The 26,087-nt window shown below is 38.0% G+C and overlaps 1 protein-coding gene across 3 annotated transcripts in view; it reads right to left on the bottom strand.

The window, feature by feature from the left end:
• rc3h2 (ring finger and CCCH-type domains 2) overlaps nucleotides 1-25,422 on the bottom strand; it is a 33,421-nt gene extending 7,999 nt beyond the window's left edge. For 2 of the 3 annotated variants that reach the window (XM_088435564.1, XM_088435566.1), the window contains exons 1-16: nucleotides 25,087-25,422; nucleotides 16,327-16,637; nucleotides 15,250-15,367; nucleotides 13,845-14,078; nucleotides 12,907-13,082; nucleotides 10,570-10,770; nucleotides 9,520-9,652; nucleotides 9,109-9,227; nucleotides 8,917-9,029; nucleotides 8,214-8,489; nucleotides 7,868-8,079; nucleotides 6,480-6,778; nucleotides 6,252-6,398; nucleotides 4,111-4,257; nucleotides 2,557-2,724; nucleotides 835-1,108 (exon numbers count right to left, since the gene is read on the bottom strand). In XM_088435564.1, coding sequence (XP_088291690.1) covers nucleotides 835-1,108; nucleotides 2,557-2,724; nucleotides 4,111-4,257; nucleotides 6,252-6,398; nucleotides 6,480-6,778; nucleotides 7,868-8,079; nucleotides 8,214-8,489; nucleotides 8,917-9,029; nucleotides 9,109-9,227; nucleotides 9,520-9,652; nucleotides 10,570-10,770; nucleotides 12,907-13,082; nucleotides 13,845-14,078; nucleotides 15,250-15,367; nucleotides 16,327-16,557 — 2,848 coding nt within the window. In that variant the 5' untranslated portion in view covers nucleotides 16,558-16,637; nucleotides 25,087-25,422. The remainder of the gene's footprint in view (nucleotides 1-834; nucleotides 1,109-2,556; nucleotides 2,725-4,110; nucleotides 4,258-6,251; nucleotides 6,399-6,479; nucleotides 6,779-7,867; nucleotides 8,080-8,213; nucleotides 8,490-8,916; nucleotides 9,030-9,108; nucleotides 9,228-9,519; nucleotides 9,653-10,569; nucleotides 10,771-12,906; nucleotides 13,083-13,844; nucleotides 14,079-15,249; nucleotides 15,368-16,326; nucleotides 16,638-25,086) is intronic. The other variant, XM_088435565.1, reaches the window with a different exon arrangement.
• Nucleotides 25,423-26,087: the final 665 nt, after the last annotated feature.

The following is a 26,087-nucleotide window of genomic DNA, read 5'->3' as shown; positions in this document are numbered from 1 at the left end:
CAAATTGTTGCTTTATTTTCTTTTGAATCCACAAGCGCCAAAACTATTTTAACAATTTCTGGGCTGCTCAGACAAAAAAAAAAAAAAAAATGTGACGGTTTCTTTGAATTAGCTCCAGTTGTTGTAGTATTGATATTTTTGATAATTAACTGATTATTAATTAATTCGAGGATAACAAAAATGGCCATTGTTTATTTTCTAATAAGAGTGAAATAATCCCTATAAATACACACACTTGAAAGACAAGGTTTGTTGCATAAATAGAAAACTAATTTCAAAACACTTATTAGCACTTAAAAACAAAATCCTAAAACCGTTCAAACATTCTGGGCACCCAAGTGTGTGTTGACTCGAGTTAATGTTCTGAAGCAGCTAAAGCAAAATGAAGTGCACTGCTTGGCTGCAACCACCAGAGTGAGTCAATCTCAAATAATATGCTTCCACTGAAAACATACTCAGCTGTTCTTGATGAGGACTTTACATTTACACATCATTATTCTGTCCCATATGGCACTCATGCTATATATACACATATACACACACACACACACACACACACACACACACACACACACACACACACACACACACACACACACACATTATATATATATATATATATATATATATATATATATATATATATATATATATATATATATATATATATATATATATATATATATATATATATATATATATATATATATATATATATATATATATATATATACATACATACATACATACATACATACTGTATATTATACACATACACATATATTATACACATACACAAAAAAATCCAAACTTTCAGAACTTGTCCCAGCTCACCTCTAAAGTTGATGGGCGTGGTGCTGGCGCTACCCTGGCAAGCAGTGGCTTGCACAGGATCAGTGGTGTGGTAGCCCGAGCGTGCCGCCCTGGATATGGCTCCCCACTTAGAGATGATGGGGCCCTCGCTGAAGGGAATAATGGGGTCCTCTTCTTTCAGTCGCCTGTAGTGATCTAACGAGTGCAGCCAGCGCTTTGCGGCGCCACCACTGCTAACACTTCCGCCACTGCTGCTGCTGCTAACACCGCTGCCACTGCTGCAGCTGTCCAATTCCTGTGAAAAAAAAGTGTGCAATTGAGGAAAGCGTATGATAGATTGTTTCAATCATTTTGGATGAGAATTTTGGACTTTTATCTGAAGAAGCCCCATACCAAATAAGATTTTTTTAACTAAATAAACTGATTTATGGATGGAAGGATGGATGGAAAATGGTGACAGTCATGTTCATAAATGTACAAACCTTAGGAGTATTTAATTTTAATATTTTTACTTAATTTTACTCCCTTTGCCCCACACTAAACTGTGTACAGTATGTACAGTTGTGCATACCCCCTTAGGTGTGTAAACGTACAACTGTTTGTCTGACAAGTATAGGTGAATGGTGATAAACTGTTTACAGTTGTGTGGATTAGTTTACATCCCCAAGGTATTTAATTTAATATAATAATTGAATTTAATATTTAATTGATTGTTTTTACTTAATTTTACTCTCTTTGGCTTACACGATACTGTATCTGAACTTGTGAACACAGCTGTACATATATATACAGTATAGTATGGGGTCAGTATAGTCTGCCAACATGAGGTGAAGAGAGATATATACAGTTGTGCTCATAAATTCACATACCCCGAGGTTATGTGAAATTATGAGCACAATTGTACTTAAATACAGTATCGTGTTGGGCAAAGTTAGTAAAATAAAGTAAAAAAATCTTCAAATTGATTGCTATTTTCTTACATTCACAAGTTGACATCAGTTCATCTATTCTTTTGATCAAAACAAGGTGGTGACTATTTATTTTTGACAATATATTATATTGTTATAATTAGGGGCAAGTATTGATGACAAATATTGGTATTTGGCTGATATCTGGCCTTATTTCACGGTATCGCTAATTGTGATAGCAGCCGATTAATATAATCACAAATTGTCATTTAACTTATTAAATGTTAAGATAAGTGCTATATTGGAATAGTTCGGTCCTTCTGCAAAATGATATGTCATTGTTTTTTGGGGGGGAAGTTGTGTACCAAAAGCACCATTTGTATCAGATTTGGTATCGGTATCCGTGACGATTCGAGAGTTGGTGCACTCTGGCAGTCTGACAAAGCGGTATTGAATGTTCCTAATTAATAGTGATGGGAAAATGAAGCTTCATGAAGCATTTGTAGTATATTTTGATTCCTCTAGGTGGTGGTCTTGGTTGAAACATAAACAGTAGAGCAGTGGAAATGCACCTATACATTTTCCTACTGCATCTTTAAACTTAGAATCCCATTTAGTGAAGATCAGAAATATCACATGAAGCTTCATGAACCTTTATTTGGACACCGCTAATAATTAGGTTGATTCAATATCACAGTATGACATCTATTAAATATCACGGCTTTCGGCTACTTGCAGACTGATCAACTTTTTTCTCTGCAATTGTTCAAGGAAGCTACTTTTTCATCTTCCTTTCCCTTTCAAGAATGTAGCAGTGGTGTAAGAATAAGCTCACCGACTGCTCCAGAGAAGAGTGAGCCGCTGGTGCCGTGAGAGCCTCGGGCTCAAAGGGGCTGAGACAGGAGCCGACGGTGGAGCCGCAGGACCACGGCGAATAGTGTGCCAAGCTCTCCTCGCCTCTCAAGCGGCAGCTCATACACTGACCTGCGGTGCTCTCCACATGCTGAAACACACACAAAATCTTGCTGTGATTGTCAGCAACCCTTTTCTATACCATTCATCCTGGTCAAGGTCCGACACGGTCTCCTTTGTTGTCAGATACAATGGATGAATTGATTCATTAGTGACTATGTCTATAAATTGTACAATTGAATTTTTAACATTTGGATTTAAACAGGAGCCCAGAAGATTCAGATATGCCCTGATCCCATTAAAATAACATATTACAAAGATGATTCAATGAGTAATTACTAGCTAATTTTCTTCCAGTTGAGTAAAGAAATTTAAGTCAAATCACAGCTCAACATTTGGATAATCTATCAATTATTATTTTAGTCTCAAAATGATTAACTCCTTTCATTTGAAGTCACTGATGGTGAAACAGTTTGGATTTGGGAGTGTGAGTTCAATTCCCACAGGGATGTTGTCAATGTTGGGTTGAATGTTTGTATTTATCATAAGACATGTGACTGACAGGTAACATGTCTTGGCCTTCTGATTTTGCCTTCAATAAGATGCACTGCAAAACGGTACATTTTGATTTTAAAAAAGGTACATGTTAAATAACCTCAAACTGTAAAATTTTGACTCAGTAATGCATCTCTGCAACCCTTTTACTCATATAATCAGAAAAAGGCATGGATATCAAAGTTTTACTTTTGAATTTTTGGCTGCTTTTTTTCTCAACAATTAGCTTAGCAACTAATCAGCTAGCTAGCATTTAGGCTGTAACACAGCATACTTTATTAGCAGAGTTTCACAAAAAATATGCATGGATAAAATACTACTTGCATTTATTGTAAAACATTTCTATTTTTGAACATGGATGCTTTTCAGGGGTCAAAATATGTGTAACGGGGTTGTGTCAAACATAGCAAAATATAAATAGAATAAAATAAATATAAATAATGAGTTAATGAGTGTAACAATTTAGGCTTCTGACATGTATTTCTTGAAAATCTTCGGTGGACGCAATCTATTATTGAAAATTGTTGACTGAGTGCTGGAATATTTGTAAAAAGTTGACTTCTGTTGAGTGTTCTTTTGTAGTTTCCTCATGAAAAGAAAAAAAAAAAGCTTTCAAGGATCTTCAGTCTTTGTACATTACGGACAATTTTAGCAAAACTTTTGTCAGCAGAATGCAATCGTTGCTTGTTAAAAGTCTTGAGTGATGCTTTTTCTCTCACACATGCACCCACGCACCCCGCAGTCGAGCCACGATTTCATCGTCCACAGTTGCTAAGCAACTATCTCACACTTGCATAGTCGCGGGCCTGGCGGAAGCTTAGAGCGGGAATTCAATTAAGCATAGCGGTTAAGTCATCGGGTACCTCTGCTTCATGTAATAACTAGTAATTGCGATCCGCGCCGTCACTAATTTGTTGCATACCTCAGGTCCAAAATCAATGTGGAAAATTGCAGAGGGCTGAGAGGGCCTGCTGGTGCTGTGATGATGATGATGGTGGTGGTGATGGGCCCACTGCTCTTGCTTACGTCGGAACAGGTCGTCATAGACAAGAGGAACACGGCCGTACTCCTGGAAAAAAATAAAAGAACGGATACAAGTGAGAAAGAAGGTAAATGATGAGACTTACATGGATTATTAACAGGTTTTGGGGGGGGGGGGGAAACAAGAGGCATGAAGCTGATAAAGAGCTAAAAATATCCATCCAACAACAGCTTTGATTAATGTTTGATTGTCCATATTTTCAATAATACACTGCAATCACAATAAATGTAAAGTGATGTAATAAGACGATGAGACAACGCAGTGGGGGAGGCAGAGACATTTTTGGTAGGTGCAAGTAGGAGGCTGGACTACATACAGAGGGCTCCAAGACTGGCAGCGAAGGGAGAGGTGACATGTGGGCGTAGGAAGACAAACTCAGGGAAAATATGGCTTTTGCAGTTTGAAACCAAAGAATAAAAATTCCATACTGATTCAGGTTGGCTGGACCATGCATTTTAATAAGCATAAATAGAGAGCGGTCTCATTACGCAGACATAATGCAAACCTTGCACTTGTAATTTACCTTTGAAATGTATTTATGTACTGTATGTTGTTGTTTTAAGATATCATCTTTTCAATTAAAACTACAAAGAACAGTACCTTAGGGAATGAAACGTAATAATGATTTTACAAAATATCAGATCAAAATTAAGATTATACATCACACTACAGTACGTATTAGAATCTTATGTTTTCCGCAGTCTTCATGCTTTTTACTCACTGTTGAAAAGTTCAGCAACTTTTGTTCTGAATGTTTCCACAATCATAAGCACTTTCAGACCTTCAGCTTTACAGATACTTTACAGATATGTCTACATCTATCATGACAGTGGTATCAGTCGTAAAAAAATTGCTGCCTAGTTAGAGAAGAGAAATAAAAATTCATTACGTCGTTTATTAAAGTGTAGCCACTATTTTCACTGGTGTAGTTTGGAGTGCATTTTAAAGCGGCGCCGGCAACAAATGTTGCAAACAGATGACAAAAACGCAGAAGAAAGATCCAATCACAGAAATTAAATGGAAGCAAACGTACAACACCACAAGTGGGTAGGGCGATGATGATGGGAGTGAGCGATAGACTGGCAATTGGATGATGAGAGTGAGAGATTCACCTACCATTTTCAGTTTGAAAAAATGTCAGACCGATGATGACGTAAAAAAACTAAATTATTGGAACTACACACAAAAAGTAAATAGCAAAAGTGACATGGAGGCAAACATAAAACAAATGCAGAAAAAAAAAGTCAAAAACAGCTGCAACGACAAAACATGCTGCAAATTGATACCACAAAACAGAAGTGACACCGCGAGGGGGCATGACCAAAATGCTTTGACCAGCTTCCATTTTGTTTTTGTGATTTTGTTTTTTGTTGTTGCAGTTTTGCCTTATTTTGTTTTCAATTAGTTTCCTTATTTGTTTGCATTTGTTGTTTTGTTTGTTTGTTTGCCTCATTCTTGTAGCTCTGCCGTTTGCAGCTAGATTACTTCGTGGCCACCATATGGAGATCAATATTTAAATGAGTCTCCAAGCAACAAACCGTCGAACACTTTTAAATTGAAGCAGCGCAAGTTCAACATACCTCTAAAAGCAAACACATTTTTTCGATAGTATCGCTATAACTGTATCCACATAGCGTGTAGTGTATCGCAATAAAGATGAATGTTAATCAAAAAAGTTCAATCAATTCAAAATATAAATTGAAAAAGTGACATTTGCAAAATCACCAATTTGCTCCGCTTACTTTCATGATTTTTTCGTTTATCATTTGAACAATTAATAGGGAACGAAAACATATTCAATTCATCTCAAGAAATTCACATTTTTTGTAAGAAACAGCCCACATAATTTATAATTACAGAAAAAAGGCAGTAAAAAAAAACACTTCCTGAAAAGTACTTGCTGTGTTTAGTGAGTCAGCATAATTTGACTATTTCAACATTTTGTATTTAAATCCTGAATGAAATGAACATTTGTGATATTCTCATTGTTATACACTTGAGTGTAATTTATTTGCACCTACCCTGTGCAGCGCTGCACGTTGATCAGATCCAGAGTAGAAGTTGCTGTCTAGCGAGTTGAATCTCTCCCTGAGTGGAGGCTGGTAGACGGACGAATGCAGGACCTCCGGAGGCAACGAATTACTTCTGGCATCTTCTCGATGGTACAGCTGCATTGGAATTAGACAAATACCGTCTGTGAATAAGAGAAAAGTCTGTACATTTTCAATATGATGAACACAAGGCTCAACCTGAGGTCGCCACACTCTTCTGCTGTCATAGAGAGGTGCATAAACCCCGTGGGTAGAAGACAGAGGCCCATACTGAGGCTGCCCTGGATGGTGGTGGAAGACAGGCGGTCCCATGCGATCCCTCGGCGGATGCGGTGCGTATTCCGCAGAAAAAGAGGAGACGGGTTGATGGGATATTTGAGGCTCACCGGGAAAGGTGGACGGCGGCAGAGAAGATTCAGGGACATTGGAAGATCTGAGGAAGCGAGCCATGCATGGTTTGTGTGGAGGATGGATTGTAGATGGGTAGTAGGAACCTGCTGAGGGACAAGCACAAAAATATATTTTATTTTGTTCTCTATAAATATGGTGTACCAGCACTGCCCAATTTTTGCCTCGAGCGTACCAGTACGTTACGTAAGCCCACTTAAAAACGTCTCTTGTTACATTTCTCTCTTTTACTTTGTGATACTCATACAGCTCCTTCAGTAATTCCGGTCCCCAACATTAAAATAAATAAATAAAAAAAGAGAGTCATTTAGTGCAAAAGTAATCAGCTACTTTAGATACATAATTACTAAGGTAATCAGTTACTTTAGGTAATGAAGTATTTCAGTAATTTAGCAATCAATGTTTCTTTATTTTTGTGTGTTGAAATACATTTCAAATGTCAAATGAGTTTTGGTAATCCATTAATCCTCATTTTACATAAAATACCAGAAAATATTTCGTAATCAAAATAGCCAAAAACAAGGCAGGGTTTTTATTCGTATTGTGTGCTTATTTTCATTCCTATTTGATATTTAATAATACTGAATGCCACATTACGCAAAGTTTGAACCTCACTTAAATAGAGCAAAACAAACAGACCATTTCTTCTATGGACAATTTATCCTCAAATAGGAGTTGCGGGCTGGCTTTATATGAGAGGTAAGTCACACTGCTAACTGGTCGGCAGTGAATCGTAGGACAAAAACAGATAGATAATCATTCAGACTTAAGGACAATTTAGCCTCTTAAATTAATTAAACTTACGAATAGAAAGAATAAACAATAATACAATGAAAACTTATTGCATATAAAAGATAAAGATCTACCTGCATATTTATACCTGCATTAAAAAAAAAAACAGTTCTCACATGTTGAATGTACATATTTAGGTCTTAAAAGTTAAATAAAATGGAAGTCTTAGTAGCAAATGTTGAGTACAGAATTTAGAAAAAAAAAAAAAAGCCCAAGTCAGGGATTCTTCCCTTACCACTAATGGAAGCCTACATTGCACTTCGCAAGTCACAAGTTGAGAATCTCTGTCTTAAAAATATTTTTAAACTTCCTCTGCCCCTAATATCCCTTTTAGTTTAATTAACGGCCACTATTTGAAGAAAAATCGTATTCAAAGTAACACTCACAGTTTGGCTGGTAATGGGCCGTGTCGTACGTGGATTGTCGCTCCTGGTAGAAGACCTCCGAGGCCTGAGAGGGATGAGGCACTCGCAGCATGACGGGACCACCATGTTTGGAAACTGGAGCCCTTACAACATCAGTTTCTCGTCCCACGGCGGTCAAAGGAGATGACGCTGCCGAGTGACTGATGGGAGTTTTGGTCGGGGACACAGGCTTCCTCAAATAGAAAGTAATTACGGTTTGGAATATTGTAACTTCTTAAGATTGTGATTTCTTTGTTTCATTATCGTACCGTTTGCGGGAATAGAGTTTGCGCACAAGCTCATCCTACTAGATAGGAAATACACTTACTGTTCGGATGAGCTCAATAAGGTCATACTGGCGCCACCCAGCCCATTGGATCCACATGCCCCAATGGATTCACTGGACACCATTTTCTTAATGCCCTCCATGGTGTCAGCTCCTCTGGAGATAAGTTGTGGGTGAGGGCCTCCCTGTGTCAAGGTGTCCTCTCCAACTCCTGCAGACTCATCAGTGTGGACGCTTCCCTCCACCGTGAAGGTCTTACCCCCAGATGGAAGGAATGCACGGCTAACACTTCCACTCTTCTTGTTCCTCAGACGAAATCTGGATAAATTTAACACTTTTAATTTCTAAAAACCATGACCAGGAGGTCTCTCGATGCCAATGACCAAAAGGGACTATTGCGTAAGGGTGAAGACGCCTGCTTAAATGGAATATTTGCAGATGAATTTACAACCCTTGTTAAGTGTGATAATCTGCCCAGCGTTTTTTTTCCATCTCCAGTATATAATTGGAGTTCTGATAATAGGTATTCTGCTTTTTGCTTGGCAGTTTCTTGATTTATTGCAGTTTGGATGGATGGATAGATAGATAGATAGATAGATAGATAGATAGATAGATAGATAGATAGATAGATAGATAGATAGATAGATAGATAGATAGATAGATAGATAGATAGATAGATAGATAGATAGATAGATAGATAGATAGATAGATAGATAGATAGATAGATAGACAGTCATTCACTCACTTCTCCAGTTCATCCTGTGTATGTGCAAATGTGCAGTTACTTCCTCTTGGACAACCTCCCTGATGACGAAGATCTCTGCACATGCTGGTCTTATACTTGCTGTTCACCTGAGGCTGCAGACACAAAAAAAGTGTCCATTCGTTTTAACCATTCAAAGATGAAAAACTGCATGTTGCATAGTAAAGTGACTACCTGTGGGTTCTCGTGGCTCTTCTTGCTGAAGTTTTGGATGAATTCCACCAGGCCATGAACCACCGACTTTACAGCCAACATCACATTTTCCAGCTCCTCCCAGGATGGTGCTGCATCATCTACGCATACAAATAACATCACTTTGCAAAAACATTTTCGTATTGAGGTGTTCTCAGCATTCCAGGTTATAGTATTTGACTCTAAGGCACAGTGATGATGCCTACAGAGATTTCTTTGAGCAATGTTTTTTTTTGTACAGCCGCATGAGGCATCTTCAGAAATCTCAACTCAAAATCAGATCAGCAAAAGGGAGTATCCCTTTCTCAAAATCTGCCCTATGAGTACTCATCATCAGAGCCCAGCGCACTAATTAGCTCCTATTCTTAAGTTAATTTTCAAATACCTGTATACCTGTATTGTGGTCTATGTTGGCCAGCAGCTCGAGGTGAGCCCTCAGGCTGGTGAGGTTGGCCGGGTCTCCTGTCCTCTGCAGGACGATGGTCAGCTCCTGGACACTCTTTGCAAACGACTCAGGAGACTGCAACTACACAACAATAAATGGTCATTATTAAGGTCTTTAAATTATATGGTAATGTATATATATTTGTGGGCGGATGCCTTTGGTTTTTGCTAAATGGTATGGACTAAATCCTGGATTTTACTGTCTTTGCAGGGACCATTTCGTTGGACCCCACAAGTCCAAACAGTTTTTGAGGGTCAAGATGTACTTTTTCTTATATGTTCTAACTGAATTTTGGTTGGGTCTCTACAACTTCAGACCACTTTTTGAGGGTCAAAACTTGGTTTTAGAGTATGGATTAGAATTGGATTTTGGTTGCATTTAGGGTAAGGTTTTGCCTTGGGCAATCTGCTGTGATGGTTAAGGTTAGGGTTGAGGCTATGGTAACGCATTATGTCAATGGGATGTACTTTCTCCAATGACATGATTCACCCAATTTAAATTGCATCACATACTGCCGAAATATTGACAAGCACTGTTTGAATGATCAAAAAAGTCTCAAACAACTTAACAAAAATGAACCCATGACACACTTTGGCTGCCAAAATTAAGTTTGAGAAATTCAATCATGGTTGGTTAATCACTTTTGGCTAACAATTCAAGTTTATTCGTCAGGATGCTTGTCAGCATTCAACATGAAATATTTTATGTTTTTGGAAACATGCGTGAATGGTTGTTTGTCGCTGTGTGCCCTGCAATTGGCTGGCAACCAACCGACCCAAGGAACTTTATTGGGTGCTTTGCAGCTATCATGGGCATCTATATATCAGCATAAGTAGCATTTATCTGTAAAGAAAAACATATTTCTCGTATTATTGTGGATATTGTATTGATTATTGTATTGAATATTGTCATTGTCATTTGCATTTTCTATCAATAAAAGAGGATAACTTAAAATATATTTATTTTTGTACACCATAACCGATTCTAGGGAATGAGACCTTGTCAATGATGGACTGCATGTGCGACTTGTGGACCAAGTCCCCGTACAACAGAGAGGACCACTGCTCTGGCGAGATGCGCAGGCCAGCTTCCATAGCGATGTGTACGATCTGAGCATCATGTTCTCTCCTGAGAGCCTCGTATGTGCGGAATTCTTCCTTCAGCTGCATCAAAGAGGAGTCTTCATCGCGCTTTGTCACCTGGAAGATGAATCAGGGGAACAAAAATGTAGCGGTAGGTTCTAATGATGTGAAAACACTTTGCCCTGAAATTTAAACTGTAGTTAAGACGTATTCGTAAAACATTAGCCACTTGTAGCTAACTAGCTAAAAAGACATTTACTTTTCCAGTAAAGCAGTTGTAAAGAACTTTTTGACAGTACTATATGCTGATTTATGCATATACATTGATGCAGTTTTTGCTATATGCAAAGCTGTTTTGATTTCAATATGGTATGACATAGTTCAACATGGTATGAGGCAATGAATCTTTAGTTGATTGGATTAATATATAGACGTATACATGCAAAAAAAAGTCAACAGTGTGATGAATCTTCAGATATGTCAACTCAAATTCAGATCAAGAAAAGGGGAGTGTCCCTTTCTCAGAATCTGCCCTATGAGTAATCATCATTAGACTACATCACACCAATCAGCTTAACTCAGCTCAGCATGAAACTAAGTCGTCCTCATCTCATGTCTTTGCTCTGCCACGACCTACTTCTGTATCTCGCATCCGTCTTGCAAGACAGGGCAGGACGGTGATGCAAATATAGAATGCTGTTACATCACCAGGAAATAGTTGGCATTTGTGCCCTGCCAGCAATGTGCATCATCGGGTAACAGGCACAGAAATACATGTGGATGTCCATGGGTGTCCGCGTATTAGTTACTCGTATTTGACTTTTGCATCTACTGGGGTGCTCGCTTTATGATGTTTCGAGGTTACGAAGGGCGCGTTATCAAAAACGCATTACAGTCTCCTGTTGCTTTGCCTTATTAACCGCAGACGCTTTAGTTGTATGCTCCCCACTGTTCAGTTTGCTCCAGTGGTTTGTTTTCTGGCTGCCCGAGGCTCCATACGAATAAAATTGAACAGCATCAGCCGCATACAGAGATGTACAATCATACTGTACATGTCTCTGGTGTATGATTTGGTGTCCACATTCATTTTATGTGCTTTGTCTTTTGCATTTTCCGACAGGATTATTTCCAAGTGGGAAAAACAACAACCTACAACTGATGCCAAGTTAAGATCAAACTGCGCAGTGGAAAACAAGCATAACAAGACAGCAATGGAAATACGGGGCCAATCCATTCTAACATGATGACACAGGTACAAGGGTCCTTGTTGAATCATTTCATTGTTTTATATATGTTTTTTATTTTCCTCTACTAGTTTTTTGTCTTGTTTTTCATACACCTACTGTAACTTCACAATGTGATAGAATGGGAAACCTGATGCTGGAATAGTTTAAATCTGTCAAAAAATATATGAGGAGGATCTAATGTAAATACACGTGTGATAAATTGTTCCATAGATGCCCTGAACGAGCTTGACAGATGTTAGATTTATTGGAATTAGTCAAGAAATAAGTGAAGAGGTAACTATGCAAAATTTCTTCTGACTTGATAATTCTATTGGTTAGAAGTCAACACATTGGGAGTATGATAACTGATAAAGTGCCTAAAAATTGTCTATATTCCTCAACGCGCTTACAGTACCAGTTTCAAAATTCGAATGGTTTGCCTCAGTCAAGTAATGTGTAAAAAGAATGTAAATATTGACTCCATTGTTAAGGAGAAATAAGGCTATAAAAAAGTGGGAACTTGAAGGAAGTGGTAATTACAAAGAAGTACTGAATGAACCAAAAATGAGTAAGTTGGCATAGTTTGAATTAGGTGAGAAAAAATGAAATAATTATTTAAGTTTGGGAAATTTTTTTCATTCATTTTAATAGGAATAGAAAATGTAGCATTATAAGAAAGTAAAACAGGTCACAGGGTGTTTACAGTGAGGAGAATCTTATCAGTGAATTGGTTGAGAAATGGGTGAGTGATGGAACTTCATTGGAAGAAAAGCAACACATTTTAGTGTAGGATTATGTGTAATGTGTGAATGATACTCAGCAAATTTTGGCCCTTTTAACTGGACTGATTAAAGGTAAATTCAACTTACAAAACCTCAGAGCAACTGCTGTAAAATGTTGATAAATATTTCACCCACAAATGTCCATCTTATGAAATGATAAACCTTTGTTCATCTGTTGGATAATATTTTTTTCAAGTTCAGTAAGGGCCCTTTCCTTGGAGGACATTGAAAAAGTTACACTGTACCTTAAAGCAGGAGGCCCTGTAGAGGAGCTGCACCACATGGCCTATGCTGGTTTTGGAAGCCTGAGGGAAGCGCCCCTCCAACTTTTGCACTACAAACAACACCAGCACTTTCCTGGACAGTGCGGAACCATCCTCCAGAGCCAACAGCACAAGCTTCAGGGCATCCTCCTGCATTGCTGAATGGGAGAAGGATATACTTTAAATATATAGGGGAATGTTTTGACAGAAACCAAGTGTGTCAGGAAATTGGTTTTGAGTTACTGACAAAAATGCACATTGGACAATAAATGTCCATTTTTTGATTTATACAAAAACAAAGTCTTCAAGGCCTGAACAAAATCTATTCAAAGTGGATGAAAATTAGAGCTTGTGGCTTTGGATCATTTTAATCAACAAGATGGCTAGAGCGTCCCTGTGAAGCTGTCAACAAACAAGGCCTCATCTTGAACATCATTTCACCAATGAGTTATATATGTGGATACAATGACCAATAAACACCATGATGTGACCCTTCAGCACAACATCGAACAGAAGCCAGGGAGACTTAAACAGCCGTGTGAGATTTTCCCGAAATTCCTGATGGCCACCATGCTCCTTATTTCATTTTGAAGACACTGATAGTGTTAGTTAAATGTCAAAATGCAAAACCTCCATTTTAAATAGAACTTTAAATTTTGAAATGATCACTTTGACAAATCACATTGGTGAGCTATTTCAAGTACAGGCCTATGAGTTATTTTTGTGGTCCTGCCTAATTTTTGAACTCTGGTTTAAAATATAAACCACAACATTTATGCTAATTTCCATTAGCCTATCTATGAAGATTCTCATTACATGTTAGCATTAAGCTCAAGCATTTCCAGTTTGGCTCAGCATTCAAGAGTTCATCTACACCGTCCAACATTTTGTTCCCGTTTGAAATGATGATGAACACTCACCAGGACCGAGGAATTGACATCCCCGCGCTCTCACCGCAGCCCAGAGGTTGGCGGACAGCTGCTGGGGGTTCTGATGCTGCAGGATGAGCTCTGTGACAGTCCGCTCGCCCAGCGACCGGCCCGCGCGCACGGCACGCACTCGGCCTTCCTCTTCCACCAGCTGGCAGTTGACCAGTGTCACCAGCTTCCTCTGCATGGGTCGGCTGAGTGCGCTCGGACACGGCGGCACCGCACCTGCAGGGCAACAGAACAGATGTGACATCTGTAGAACTCAAGTTTACGTTTGAGTAGACTTTAATGAAGAAGTGATGACAGTTGATAATACATTTTGGACAATTATATAGGTTAAAAAAGTCAAGTCCTGCAGCATAGTGTCAAAAAACAAACAGATATACGTACATACATAATAGATAGATAGATAGATAGATAGATAGATAGATAGATAGATAGATAGATAGATAGATAGATAGATAGATAGATAGATAGATAGATAGATAGATAGATAGATAGATAGATAGATAGATAGTTATCGATGAAGATATATATAATTAAAATATCATATTTATCATGCATGATATGGGCTCTTTAAAAAATATGACTTTCAAATAATTTGATGTCTATAAAATACACAAATTCTTCACAACTTCTGCTCGCAACCCTGCTATAGCTCCTTGCTTAGCTAGTCCCACTGCACAAAGATGTTATTCCACTTAGTGGACATTTAAATATATATAATGTATGTATCAAGTTGGTGAATTTGTGAAAATCTTAAATGTATTATTTGCAATAATATACCCTCAGTCTACATTTACATAAATGGGAAAATCAAATAGAATTGGTGAAACCCTCCCAAACTTCTCTTTATAAAAATATATTCTGTGCCCCAATTAGACTTAATACAGCATTCTAATTAATATTGAGTAGTGGAAAATGAATTAAACAGAAAAATCCACCAGTTTTTCTCCATCTCTGAGAGATTGGCTTGAGAGATTGGAGAGAGTGGCTATTTTGCCACTTGCTTTCGACTACAAATGACATCAGGATTCAGTAACGGCCAATCACGGCTCAGCTCGCGAATACCACGTGACCAAACTCAGAAAAAAGTGAGAGTTGTAATTGGTCATTACCTCCATCATGCAATGTGATTTTTAGGTGACAGCAAGTGACAAAATAGGAACCATTCTAAGATAGCTAAGAACAGATAGATTTTGTGGGTTAATTCAAATTCCACATGCACAATATTAATCGGAATGCTGTTTTTTTTTTTGGCAACCTAGTGAACGCTGTCAGGGACATACTACAAAATGTGTGCTACACCTTGAAAATTCTGCACAGAATGCACTATTTTATTTAACGTAATTTGTTTCCAACGTCAGACAACTTCATTTTTAAACAATATTTTTACCTTTTGTTCCACTTAGTGGTTTCAGGTATAGCGCCAGCTCTTCCACACACACCCTGCAAGCCTCGTAGTGTCCAACATCTGTTGCACTGCTCAGGCTGACTGGCTGCAATTCTGGAACCTAAAAGACCCACCCAAAGAGGCAGTTGTTGTCCATCCATCTACTTTTTAGTGTGCTTATCGTCATTAGTCGCGGCTCAGCAGGAACCTCTTCCAGAAATGGTTGCCAGCCAAGTTCACACTCAGACCTTTGATGACTAAGTAACAAAGTAGATGAGTGGCTAACGCAACACCCCACAGTTTGTGGGTTTGATTCTGGATTTCCTATGTGGAGTTTGTATGTTCTTTCAACTTCTAAGGGTACGCCAATATTCTCCCACATTCCGAAAAAAGTTCCCTGGAGGCTCTATTTTGTTCATAGGTGGTATGATTGTAAAGTGTTATTTAAATAAGTATCATGGTGTTGTTTTGTTGTCCTGGTGAGCATGTTTCTTATTTTTCAATTGTAATGTCTTGTTTTATTGTGAAAAGAAAACCGGATGTTGCTGCACCAGGGATTTCCTTTGGGCGTCTTTCAACCAACCTATGCAAGTGTATCTCCGTGTCCTTAGCCAAGCACAATGTCAAGTCAACATAAATTAATTGGTATTTGTAAACTGTAGAGAGATCCTAGAAGTCTGTGTAATTGTAGCAGTTACGGTAACTAGCAATGAGCAACAAAGTAGCGATTAGTATTTAACCTGATGAGAGCCCACAATATTAACATGTTATCTTTAGTCACATACAGTCACAAACAAATGGGGCACAGAATTTTGTTGTTTGGTATTTTATTTTCCGATAGCATTTCCTGGGGTTTTTCAAATTTTTTTTTTTTTTGGCTTTACATGAAACCAAAAAATCAGTCAGTAGGTGTTTTTTTAGGTCTCTCTGATAGTTTTCCACTGGCCGATTAAGGGCAGTATGATAAAACCTTGTAATGATGCCTTTTAGTTTGCCACCCAATGATTTTAAGAGGCCACCCATATGAAAAATATCTGGAAGGGCCACGGCACGCACATAAATTGTTAAGTTTCCTTTTACCTGAGCTCCGACCAGCTGCAGCAGGGCACAGTTGACGGGCAGCAGGTCGATATCCGTGCTGATGGGCGTCTGGTCGAAGGGGCAGGCTTTGCGGTGCAATTTGTGCAGGCAGGTACGGCACACCGTGTGCGAGCAGCCCAGGCTGACGGGCCGCTGGCCGTTGCCGTTGAACTCGTTGAAGCAGATGGGACAGGACAGAAAGTCCGTCCACTGGGCCGCCTGCACCGGCATCCCGGCTCCCACGAGGAGGCGTCGTCAGGCTCAGGGGGAATACATCTCATCGAGCTGCGGCAGGCCCATGCTGGAAAAGACTTGAGGGACAAAACATGCTGCGTTTAAAGTCCATGCGCAGATGATCTGTGAAGACTTGCAAAGAATACACTCTATAAAGATTATGAAAGGCTTCAAAGATGAACTGATTCTCCAGAGAGCATATGTTTAATGTTCAGGACAAAGGTCTTAGGCCATTAAGGTCTTTGATGTTTTTATCTTTGTCATGTCTAGGTTAAAAAGAAAGTTAAAACTTTTCAGAAATTTGTTGATGACACATTGTTGAAATTGTGTGGGAAATGTGCACTTTAAACAATCAGGATTTTATCTGATCAGCGAGTTAAAAAAAAACAACAACAAAAAAACACCTATTCCATCAGACAATGTATCAGCAGAGCCAACTTTTTTATTTTCGGTACAGATATTTACGGTGGCCGGCAAAGGCAAATGCCCTGCAACAATTTTTGCACCGCTATGGTGGGACTGACTTGGTGGTCAGTGTCCCCCTCCCCCAGTGCCATCACTTCTGTTGTGTGGTGTCAACTTTCAGCATATTTTGTCTTTTTTTTTTTTTGGCATTTGTTGTGTTTTGAGTTTGCCTCCATGTCACTTTTGTGATTGCATATGGTATTTAACTATATTAATCTAATTTTTTGCATCATGAATCGCTCACTCCCTGTCAGCCAATCGGCTGTCCAGCGCTCATTCAATCGTAATTGTCCCCCACCAAAAAAATGTAAACTCTGTCATCCTACTGACAGACAAATATATTTTACCCTCTGAAAAACACTACTAAAAATTGCTCCCTACAACTTGACCTTAAAATAAAGCAAAGGCTAAAATTTTGTCTCCATTTCAACCATCCAAATTAGGTGAACAAGTTGAAATCATTACAATGACTAGCGTGTGCTCCCTTGGCACGCCACTGGAATAGGCAATCGTGTCTACTAAGGAGAATGCGCATTATGCAGTATGTACATTAAATATGTGCCTGATAACAAGACTGCAATCACACCCACAAGGGACACAGGTGGTGATGATTACAAAGTCGGATTAAAATGAGACAAAACTACTGTTCATTTGGTCAGCTACCACAGAAATACGATCAGTCCAGCCCATAAATAGCCAAAGGTTGCATAGAATCATGCCTACTAAAATGCAGAGGAAAAAAGAACCGTTAAACCCTAAAAATTCCCTTTAACACGGATAAAAAAAATTTGCTGCAGGGAAAATGGGGGAGGTGGAACCAGACTCACCAGATCTGTGGAGAGTCATGTTTCAATACTGTGCTTTTAGGCAAATGTTTTTCACATTTTGTGTGTTGCCCTTGAAATGCTTTTGAAGAAAAGAGTTATGAAGATATCCACAAACAACCACTGGACAAAATGTTCATGACTTACTCCATAAGCACTGAGGTAATGGCTTTAATGTCACTGGCAGCTTTCCAAATAATTGATGATCAACAAAGCAACACATTTTAAGGTTTGTGGTTCCAATTTGATCAAAGATTTAAGTTTAAAATTTAATTGAATCATAATTATATTATTTTAAACTCTTGATTCATCGTGGCATTGGTCTAAACAGTCTTTTAATGTAATCAATCATTCTTCAGACAGTTCTTTCCATAAATTATCTTTATTCTTAATTTCTGGTTGTCTTAATCATAATCATAAACATAATGTATTTGACTGAAATATCTGATTGTTTTGTTGACATTCCCTTTAGCGTCGCGTCAGCTAGTGGATGCTTAATGCCACTAATGCCTTGCCACTAATGTAGATTATATTCTATGTGCCTCATAATGTGGGGCACCTTATATATGAAAAACGTTTTAAAATAGTCCGTTCATTGATGGTGCGCCTTATAATCCGGTGTGCCTTATAGTGTGGAAATTACGGTACATAGTCTACATTTTCATTAGAAAAAAATAAAAAAAGTGTGTACTTTGCAGAAGCTGATTTGGTAGTTTTGTTTGAAAGAACAGATGTATTATACAGGAAAAGTTTTGTATTAAAGGATCAAAGCATATTCCAACTGTCTTCTAAAAAATATGATTTTTTTTTTATTTGATTATTTTATTTCCAAGGCTTTATTCGAGTAAATATTTGCAACAAGCTTCATAGGAAATAGTTGTTGAAAAGATTGATCGTGATTAATGATAGAAAATTGTGTGATTAATCCATTTTAAAAATGTAGTTGCTTAACAGCAATAGACGTATTAAAAAATGACATCTTACAGAAGAAAATCACTGTCTAATTTTAAAAAAATGGCGTAAAGTATGTATTTTTTTCAGTTATCGTTATAAAACTAGAAATGAATCAAAGGGGTCATGCAGAACAATTTGACAGCTGTATAAAATATTAATTCAGAATGGAAATAGCAGTAAAGCTTTTTATTTTTACCCTGACTATTAGCACCAAGTTAATGAAAGGAAACAATTTTGTGCGCAGGGACTAGGTTTTTGTTGCTGTGCCAAGTTGACAAAAAGTAGATTTCAGTCTGTATGTTAATTTTAATTGAGTTAAAGAGTTTGACACATTTCACCAGAGACTTTCTTTTTTAAGACGACTGAACTGTCTACTTGAGTATTATTTTTGACACCTAAAAGGCAAAAGGTCACTTTAAATTGCAAGCATGAGGTCCGAGCAAGTACAAAGCATATTACACGTAAATACTCTCTCTAAGAGCCTAAAATCTATAAAAACATATCAAGTTTAGATATTTTTAATATATTTACGCACCTTCCAAGGGTTTTGTGCCGCACTACGCCTGGACACCCTGGAGCCGTGTTCCCGCCTCATGTTTCCCTCAGTGAGGCACCCAAATTTAACCGCCATAACTGCACCCCACCTTCTCCTCAGAAACAGAACCAAGGAAGAGTTTGGTCACGCTCTTGTGGCGAAAGGAGCCCGGGTGCGCGTTTAAGGAGGAGGACGGGGGAGTGGTAGAGTAAAGCCACTGACAAGGAACATAACACTGCAGCCACCTGTTCCTGCTTTGAACAACTGTTATATCCTGTTTTTGTGTCTCGGTTTACACACTTCCCTCATTGCACAATCACTATTGTCCTCATGTACAATCAGTGATGGGTACCTCAGGTATTTGAGACTTTTTGGTTTTACTCCTTACTTTCGGAAACTATTTCTGCTTTCTCATCCTTCTAGAGCTAGCGTTTGAAAAAAAAAAAAAAACAAAGACAACGATGGGCACTTACTTAAAATTGCTTGCATGCTGTGCACTTTGCAACGGCAAGTTCTAACATTTTATTGTACAGTTACCATTACGACTCAAGCAAAACTTTTACGACAGTCTTTTCAACTATTTTTTTTTATTTATAATATGATTGCTTGACAGCACTAAATCTTGCCCAAATAAATTCTCCAGATGTTTGGAAGGGATTTGGCTTAAACAATGCCTACGAATTTCCCCTCCTCATTATAAATTATGATCATATACTATCCAACCAAATAATGGCCAGAAAAGCCATGAAAAAAAAAAAAACTCATTAAATGCATCCATACTGCAAGTCAGTATTTTTTAAACCCATATACATCAAAGAATCTTAATATATACTTTTCCATCATACTCTTCTTAATGCACGTATACAAGAGCCAGCATTCAACAACAAAAGACAATCACACACTTTGATTTTGTTTTAATAGCAAACGCCTCTCAAAATCGCTAAACAGCAAAGGTGCAAGCAAGAACTGTCTTGTGCAACGTAAACAAAACTTTCATATGATTCAGTTAATAAATTATATTATTTGTATTGACTTATTGTTAGCAGTACAAGAGTAGTACAAGAACTTGTTCAAGTGCAACAAAGCAACCATTGCCATCTAGTGGTAAATGGAGACATTACAACTTAATTCACCATATCCTCATGAGACCCAGCCTTTTGAATAAATATAATGGTTCGAGGTGCTCAAAGTGTGCCCGTGAGCCACCAGTTGCCACTCCCATACAGTAAGCCTCTCACAGGCTGCAGCACAGTCACGGTATGAGGAAGTCCAATTGATCTGCCATATAACATATTCTTGACTATGGTCGCATTGTATGCGTGCTGGGTCATAAACCCGAAGTAGTAATGCATTAGTTCAAGCAGCGGAGCAATGCAATGAGCTAAAAAATCTGAACTCAGAACCTCCTATTTTTCACCAATAATGTATGGTTAAAACAACTCATTGGTGTGCCAAAACTTAATCAAAAAGATGCATGTTAAGCTTATCGAACACTATGTTTTCCATAGGTTTTAATGGCTGTTTGTGTAAATACATTGCAGTTGGTGTTCCACTTGTCATGGATTATAGAGAACTGAAATCTGGGTGGAACTAATATGGCACTATGGGACAAATATGGCACAAAATTCCCCTCATCACACACGTTCTATAGGCCCACTCAACACCCCCCCCCCCCCCCCCCCCCCCCCAGCAATGCTCGGCAAGTGCATCGTGTGCTTGCAGCCAACAGTTGGCAAAGTTGTCTGGCTGTGAACGATGTGTCACATGTCTTCGTCTATGTATGGGGGAAGGTGCGGGGGGCTGGCTTTATGGACTTTACTCAGCGAGAGAAGAATAGAGAGCGATTGTTGATTTGTGTAATGTGGTTATCACTTTATGATCATTTTTATCACATGGCACATGGGCTCACGTTGTGATTTGTAGCTTCTCTACTAAAACTTGGCTCTATTTGATTTGTTTCTCACACTCTCATCAAACATGGTTGCCGGTGCCATCAGATGATGAAAACAAGTCTGTTGTAAATCAAGTACAGGGAACCCCCATTTATAGTATCAGGTGGGATAAATTCCAGATCCAACAAAGACAGATGAAAATCTGACATGTGTAAATCTGCATACTTTTTTTTCAGTTTTACCCTACCTACATGCAGTAAACACATTGCAAACAAATTATTAAAGAGAATCAACAAATGTATAATTCAACAATAGATAATGACTAAGGGTGGGACTCTTTCACCGTATCACGATTTAATTCAAATCCAAGTTTCGCCTCTACAATTCGATTCAGAATTGTTCCGTGATTTAAAACGGTTTTGATTCAAAACTACTCCATTAAAAATGACTTCCGCTTCAATCTATAGCTATGCAAAGAATCATCAAGCTACTGCAGTTTGTTTTGCAGGACAGAATAACAAAAGAGACAAAGTGTCTTTTTTTTACATTTATTAAGTTTTGATTTGTAAGGAAATGCTTTTTCCCACAAAATCACATGATGTTGAAGCTAGCTATTGAAACAAAACAGTGCATCTGTATAATTAAAAAAAAGATACATTGTTATTTCATGCTAAATTGCAGTACCAAAACATTATGTGGAAAAATGTTGCCCAAATGAGAAGGATGAATAATTCTCAAAATTTTTATGACAAATTAGACATGAAAATAAACTTTGATTGATTGATTGAAACTTCCCCATGACCTGTGAAACAGTCTATAAATAATAACTTAAAAACTAGGGATGTATCAATATGACAACATGTTTGAAAACAAAAGTAAACAATAAATATATTTATTAAAAACACAAATTTGAAATTACTCAAATAATAAATATCCTCTTTTCAAAAAATATAAACTTAAAAAAAATCATAATTAAAAGAAATCAAACATTTAAGGATATCAGCATTCAAATAATAAAATGAAAAGGTAAATCACAAGAACTCTTGATTATTCAAAGTAAAAAGCATTACGGTGTTTTTTACTTTTATTTGATCTTTTGTCAATTTATGAAACATGTTTGTGAAATGATGTTTGAGACAAGGAACTGTGTCATTCGATAGCAATTGCAAAGGGACGCGCTCGCTAGGTTGTCGGATTAAAAAAAGTCCATGGCAACACTGCTCATCATCTACTAATCTCCTACTTCCATACACTCCGATTATAATTTGAACTTTTTGGCTGAGTTGAGTCGAGACTGTTTTAGTATAAATCCCGAAATGGACATTGGAAACTAATATCCCTGACATACGCTTGGTTTTGTCAAACCATGACCCATATATATATATATATATATATATATATATATATATATATATATATATATATATATATATATATATATATATATATAACCAAGAGCAACTTTGACCCTTTTCATATTTTACTTTTCCTTCCCATTTGATTGTGTTCAAACAGTTTTATGGAGAAACTGTATATTACATGTGTGTAAATTATATATATATATATATATATATATATATATATATATATATATATATATATATATATATATATATATATATATATATATATATATATATATATATATATATATATATATATATATATGTATGCATATTATATACGCGTGTGCGTGTGCATATACACACACAATTAAAATATTAAAAAAAAAAAATCAAAAGAAAGAAAAATAAAATAGAAAAAGTCATCCAGGTCAATTGAGGACACCCTTCTACTTCTCTCTGCCACCGTGAGCTCAACCCAAGAACATTTTGCGTGTGTGTTTTTGTCATAAACTTGTGCAAAGAGTGATGAACAAAAGGTGATGAACCGCACCATAAAGCGGAACAAAACAGCTCCACTGCGGACCAGCAAAACCAGAAAAATAGCTTTTTTAATGTCATGAAGTCAGTACCTTCTTTGTGTGTGTGAGGAAGGGTTCGGCAACGCGCAACCTGCAAACAGTGAAGCATAAGTCAACATTTAACTGGAAGGCGTGATGGTGCTTGTTAGGCACTCCGACAGGATACAAAATGTTAACTCATTAGCGTTCTGTAACGAGGCAACTGGTAATTAATTAACCCGAAGATTTATATTTTTAAGGCTGCTACCGTTGAACAATGTATTGCACCGTTGAGGAGGAGTTTCTGTGTGTGTGTGTTTTTTTTTCATATATATTCCTAATGGCTGTGGTTCCAGTGTGCGGGGGCAGTCTCATGCTAACTGTGAGGCAGCACAAGCGTGCAGCTTGCATGCTGCTGCACTATCCACAAAAACAGCAGCTTTTTTTTTTTTTTATTCAAGTTGCATCTGTGCAAAAAGAGCAAAGAGGAGTTGTGTAATCTTTGAAAAGAAAAACACAAAAGAAAATCTTAGTCATTATGAAATAACTTCGGCAACATTTTTCTGATCAGTGATATATGGTTCGCTTCTCGGTTCTTAGATTCTGGGTTTGCATTTCATTTCGTTTGATTGCTCCTAGCTTTCGAAGATATGCATGTTTGGTTTGCGCAACAATTTTTTGCTAAGTAGATTTCAAAGGGATTCATTGTCACTCCCATGAAGGCTAAAGCAAAAGTGCCCCGGGGCAGTTACGGAAGAGGATTCCGGCCAGCAAACAAAAAAAAAAAAAAAAAGGTTTGCAAGATTCTCACTCATATTTCATAAATTCTGACTTGGAATTCTTACTTAATTTTCAGGATTCTCACAAGTCTGAACTCGGAATTCTGATTTCATTTTGAAACGCTTACTTTATTTTCAGAATTCTCACACATCTGAACTAGGAATTCTGACTTTGTTCTGGGAATTCTGATTTCTGTCTTGGAGTTCTTACTTTTTTTCGGAATTCTCACACGTCTTAACTGGGAATTCTGACTTTGTTCTCGGAATTCTCACTTTACTCAAAATCAGAATGCTGACCTTATTCTCAGATTTCTTAGTCAGAACTTAGAATTCTGACTTTTATCTTGGAATTCTTATTTTATTCTCTGGATTCTCATAATAAAGTCAGAACTTGGAATTCTGACATCATTCTCAGAATTCTACCTTTTTCCTCAGAATTCTGATTTCAAAATTAGAATTCTGATCTTATTCTCAGAATCCTCACTTTAAAGTCAGACCTCAAGATTCAGTCAATCAATCCAATTTTATTTCTATAGCCCTAAATCACCGAAGTCTCAAAAGGCTTCACAGAAAATCCACTTCAAATTTGGGCTGTATTATCTCAACAACAACGGGGGAGAACCTTGCTGTGTCAACGACAGGAAGGAGGCATCAAAACCTTTGCTTTCGTATTTCCTTTGCCACGAAAGATGAAACACCTAATAACTCAGCTACACAAGTTCCAAAAAAACATCTCCAGACATCTACAGTGAAGTGCCAACTTTTTTTTGGTTTTTGTATACTGTGAATGACTCCCCCCCCCCCCCCCCCCCCCCCCCCAATCAGAAAGAATCCCCCAGCACAAGCCAAATGAGGTCAGTTACTATAGAAAAAGATTTGCATGTATATTTCCAGTTTCTGTTTCTCTTCTCCCCTCAAAAGTTAGGCAGTCCTGCTCCATCACAACGCGAGAATCCCATTTAGTGTTTTGCTGAGTGAGTAGATGGAGCCAAACAACATCCACGCACCACCTGCCGCCTCCTTCCCTTTTCTCCCTTCAGCATCAGTTGCAGACGTTTAACGCTGAGCTGGCAGCCAACTCATTTCGCACTAAACAAACAGCGCAATCCAAGCAAGTTGAGTGCGAATGAAGTTGAAGGAGAAATCAAAAAGCACATCTGCACAAGTCACTTACCACGCGCACACCTCCACAGACCAAACGTGCTCGCCTTCGTCCATCGGAATGACAAAAATAAAATAGAATGATCAGTATTTTTTTTTCAGTTCGGTTCAAGCTCCGCTGCCTACACCCGCAGGTCCAGCGCTCCAAGGGGCGGATGTTGGCGTACAGCTACGCCGGCGATGGAACCTCCTGAGCGGCCGAGGTGGCTCGCGGGCGGCCTCGCATGGCGCATCCCCGAGATCCCAGGTTCGGTCCTACAGTCGAGCGTTCAACGTCAAAGCAAGAAACGACTGTGCGAGGCACAGACAGGCGCCCGAGCACTATTTTAATGTGACAAGCGAGCATAAAAAAAAAAAAAAAAGATGCAAGCCGGAACAAGCCGCTTTTTAGAGGCGTGGGCTGGTTGCTTTTAAAGGAACAGGACGTGAATATTACTGGATTATGTTCAATATAATCTTATGTGCGCGTGCGAGTGGCGCAACTGCCAAACGCGCCAACAAGTGGCGGTCAACTTCACCATTGCACTTAACCACAACAGTTCTCAATCTTTTTTCACTGATAAACCCCCTGTGAAATATCTTTTCAGCAAAGTACTCCTTAACCTGTGCAAAACATTTTTGGGTTGGAAAAAAAAAGGCAAAATATGCCATCACTGTCTGATTTGTGTCAAAATGTACACAAATTTACGCAAATAACATTAAGGCGATCATTAAATTGAACTACAAAAGCTATTATTTTCAAGGGATATACCTGGCACAAACGAAAATGCAAACGAGCTAAATTATACGGGGCAGCACTATATAACGTGATGAAGATAAGAACTATTAGCTAGCGGCCACAGTCACAAGTTGTTGGATCAACAAACACACTAATTTTGGCCATATTATCATACAAAGTACAATTTACGGACAGTTGTGGGCTAGATTTCAGAGAAAAAAAACAACATGTGCGTCACTGATTGGGTGCTGGTAAACCCACACCATTCTACTACAAAATGTAATATCAACCGAAGC

This window comes from Hippichthys cyanospilos, chromosome 15 (genome assembly GCF_059441005.1).
Source record: "Hippichthys cyanospilos isolate Australia breed blue-spotted pipefish chromosome 15, RoL_Hcya_1.0, whole genome shotgun sequence".
Taxonomy (NCBI): Eukaryota; Metazoa; Chordata; class Actinopteri; order Syngnathiformes; family Syngnathidae; genus Hippichthys; species Hippichthys cyanospilos.
The sequence above is the reverse complement of the archived record's forward strand: the minus strand, read 5'-3'. Positions and strand labels throughout refer to the sequence as shown.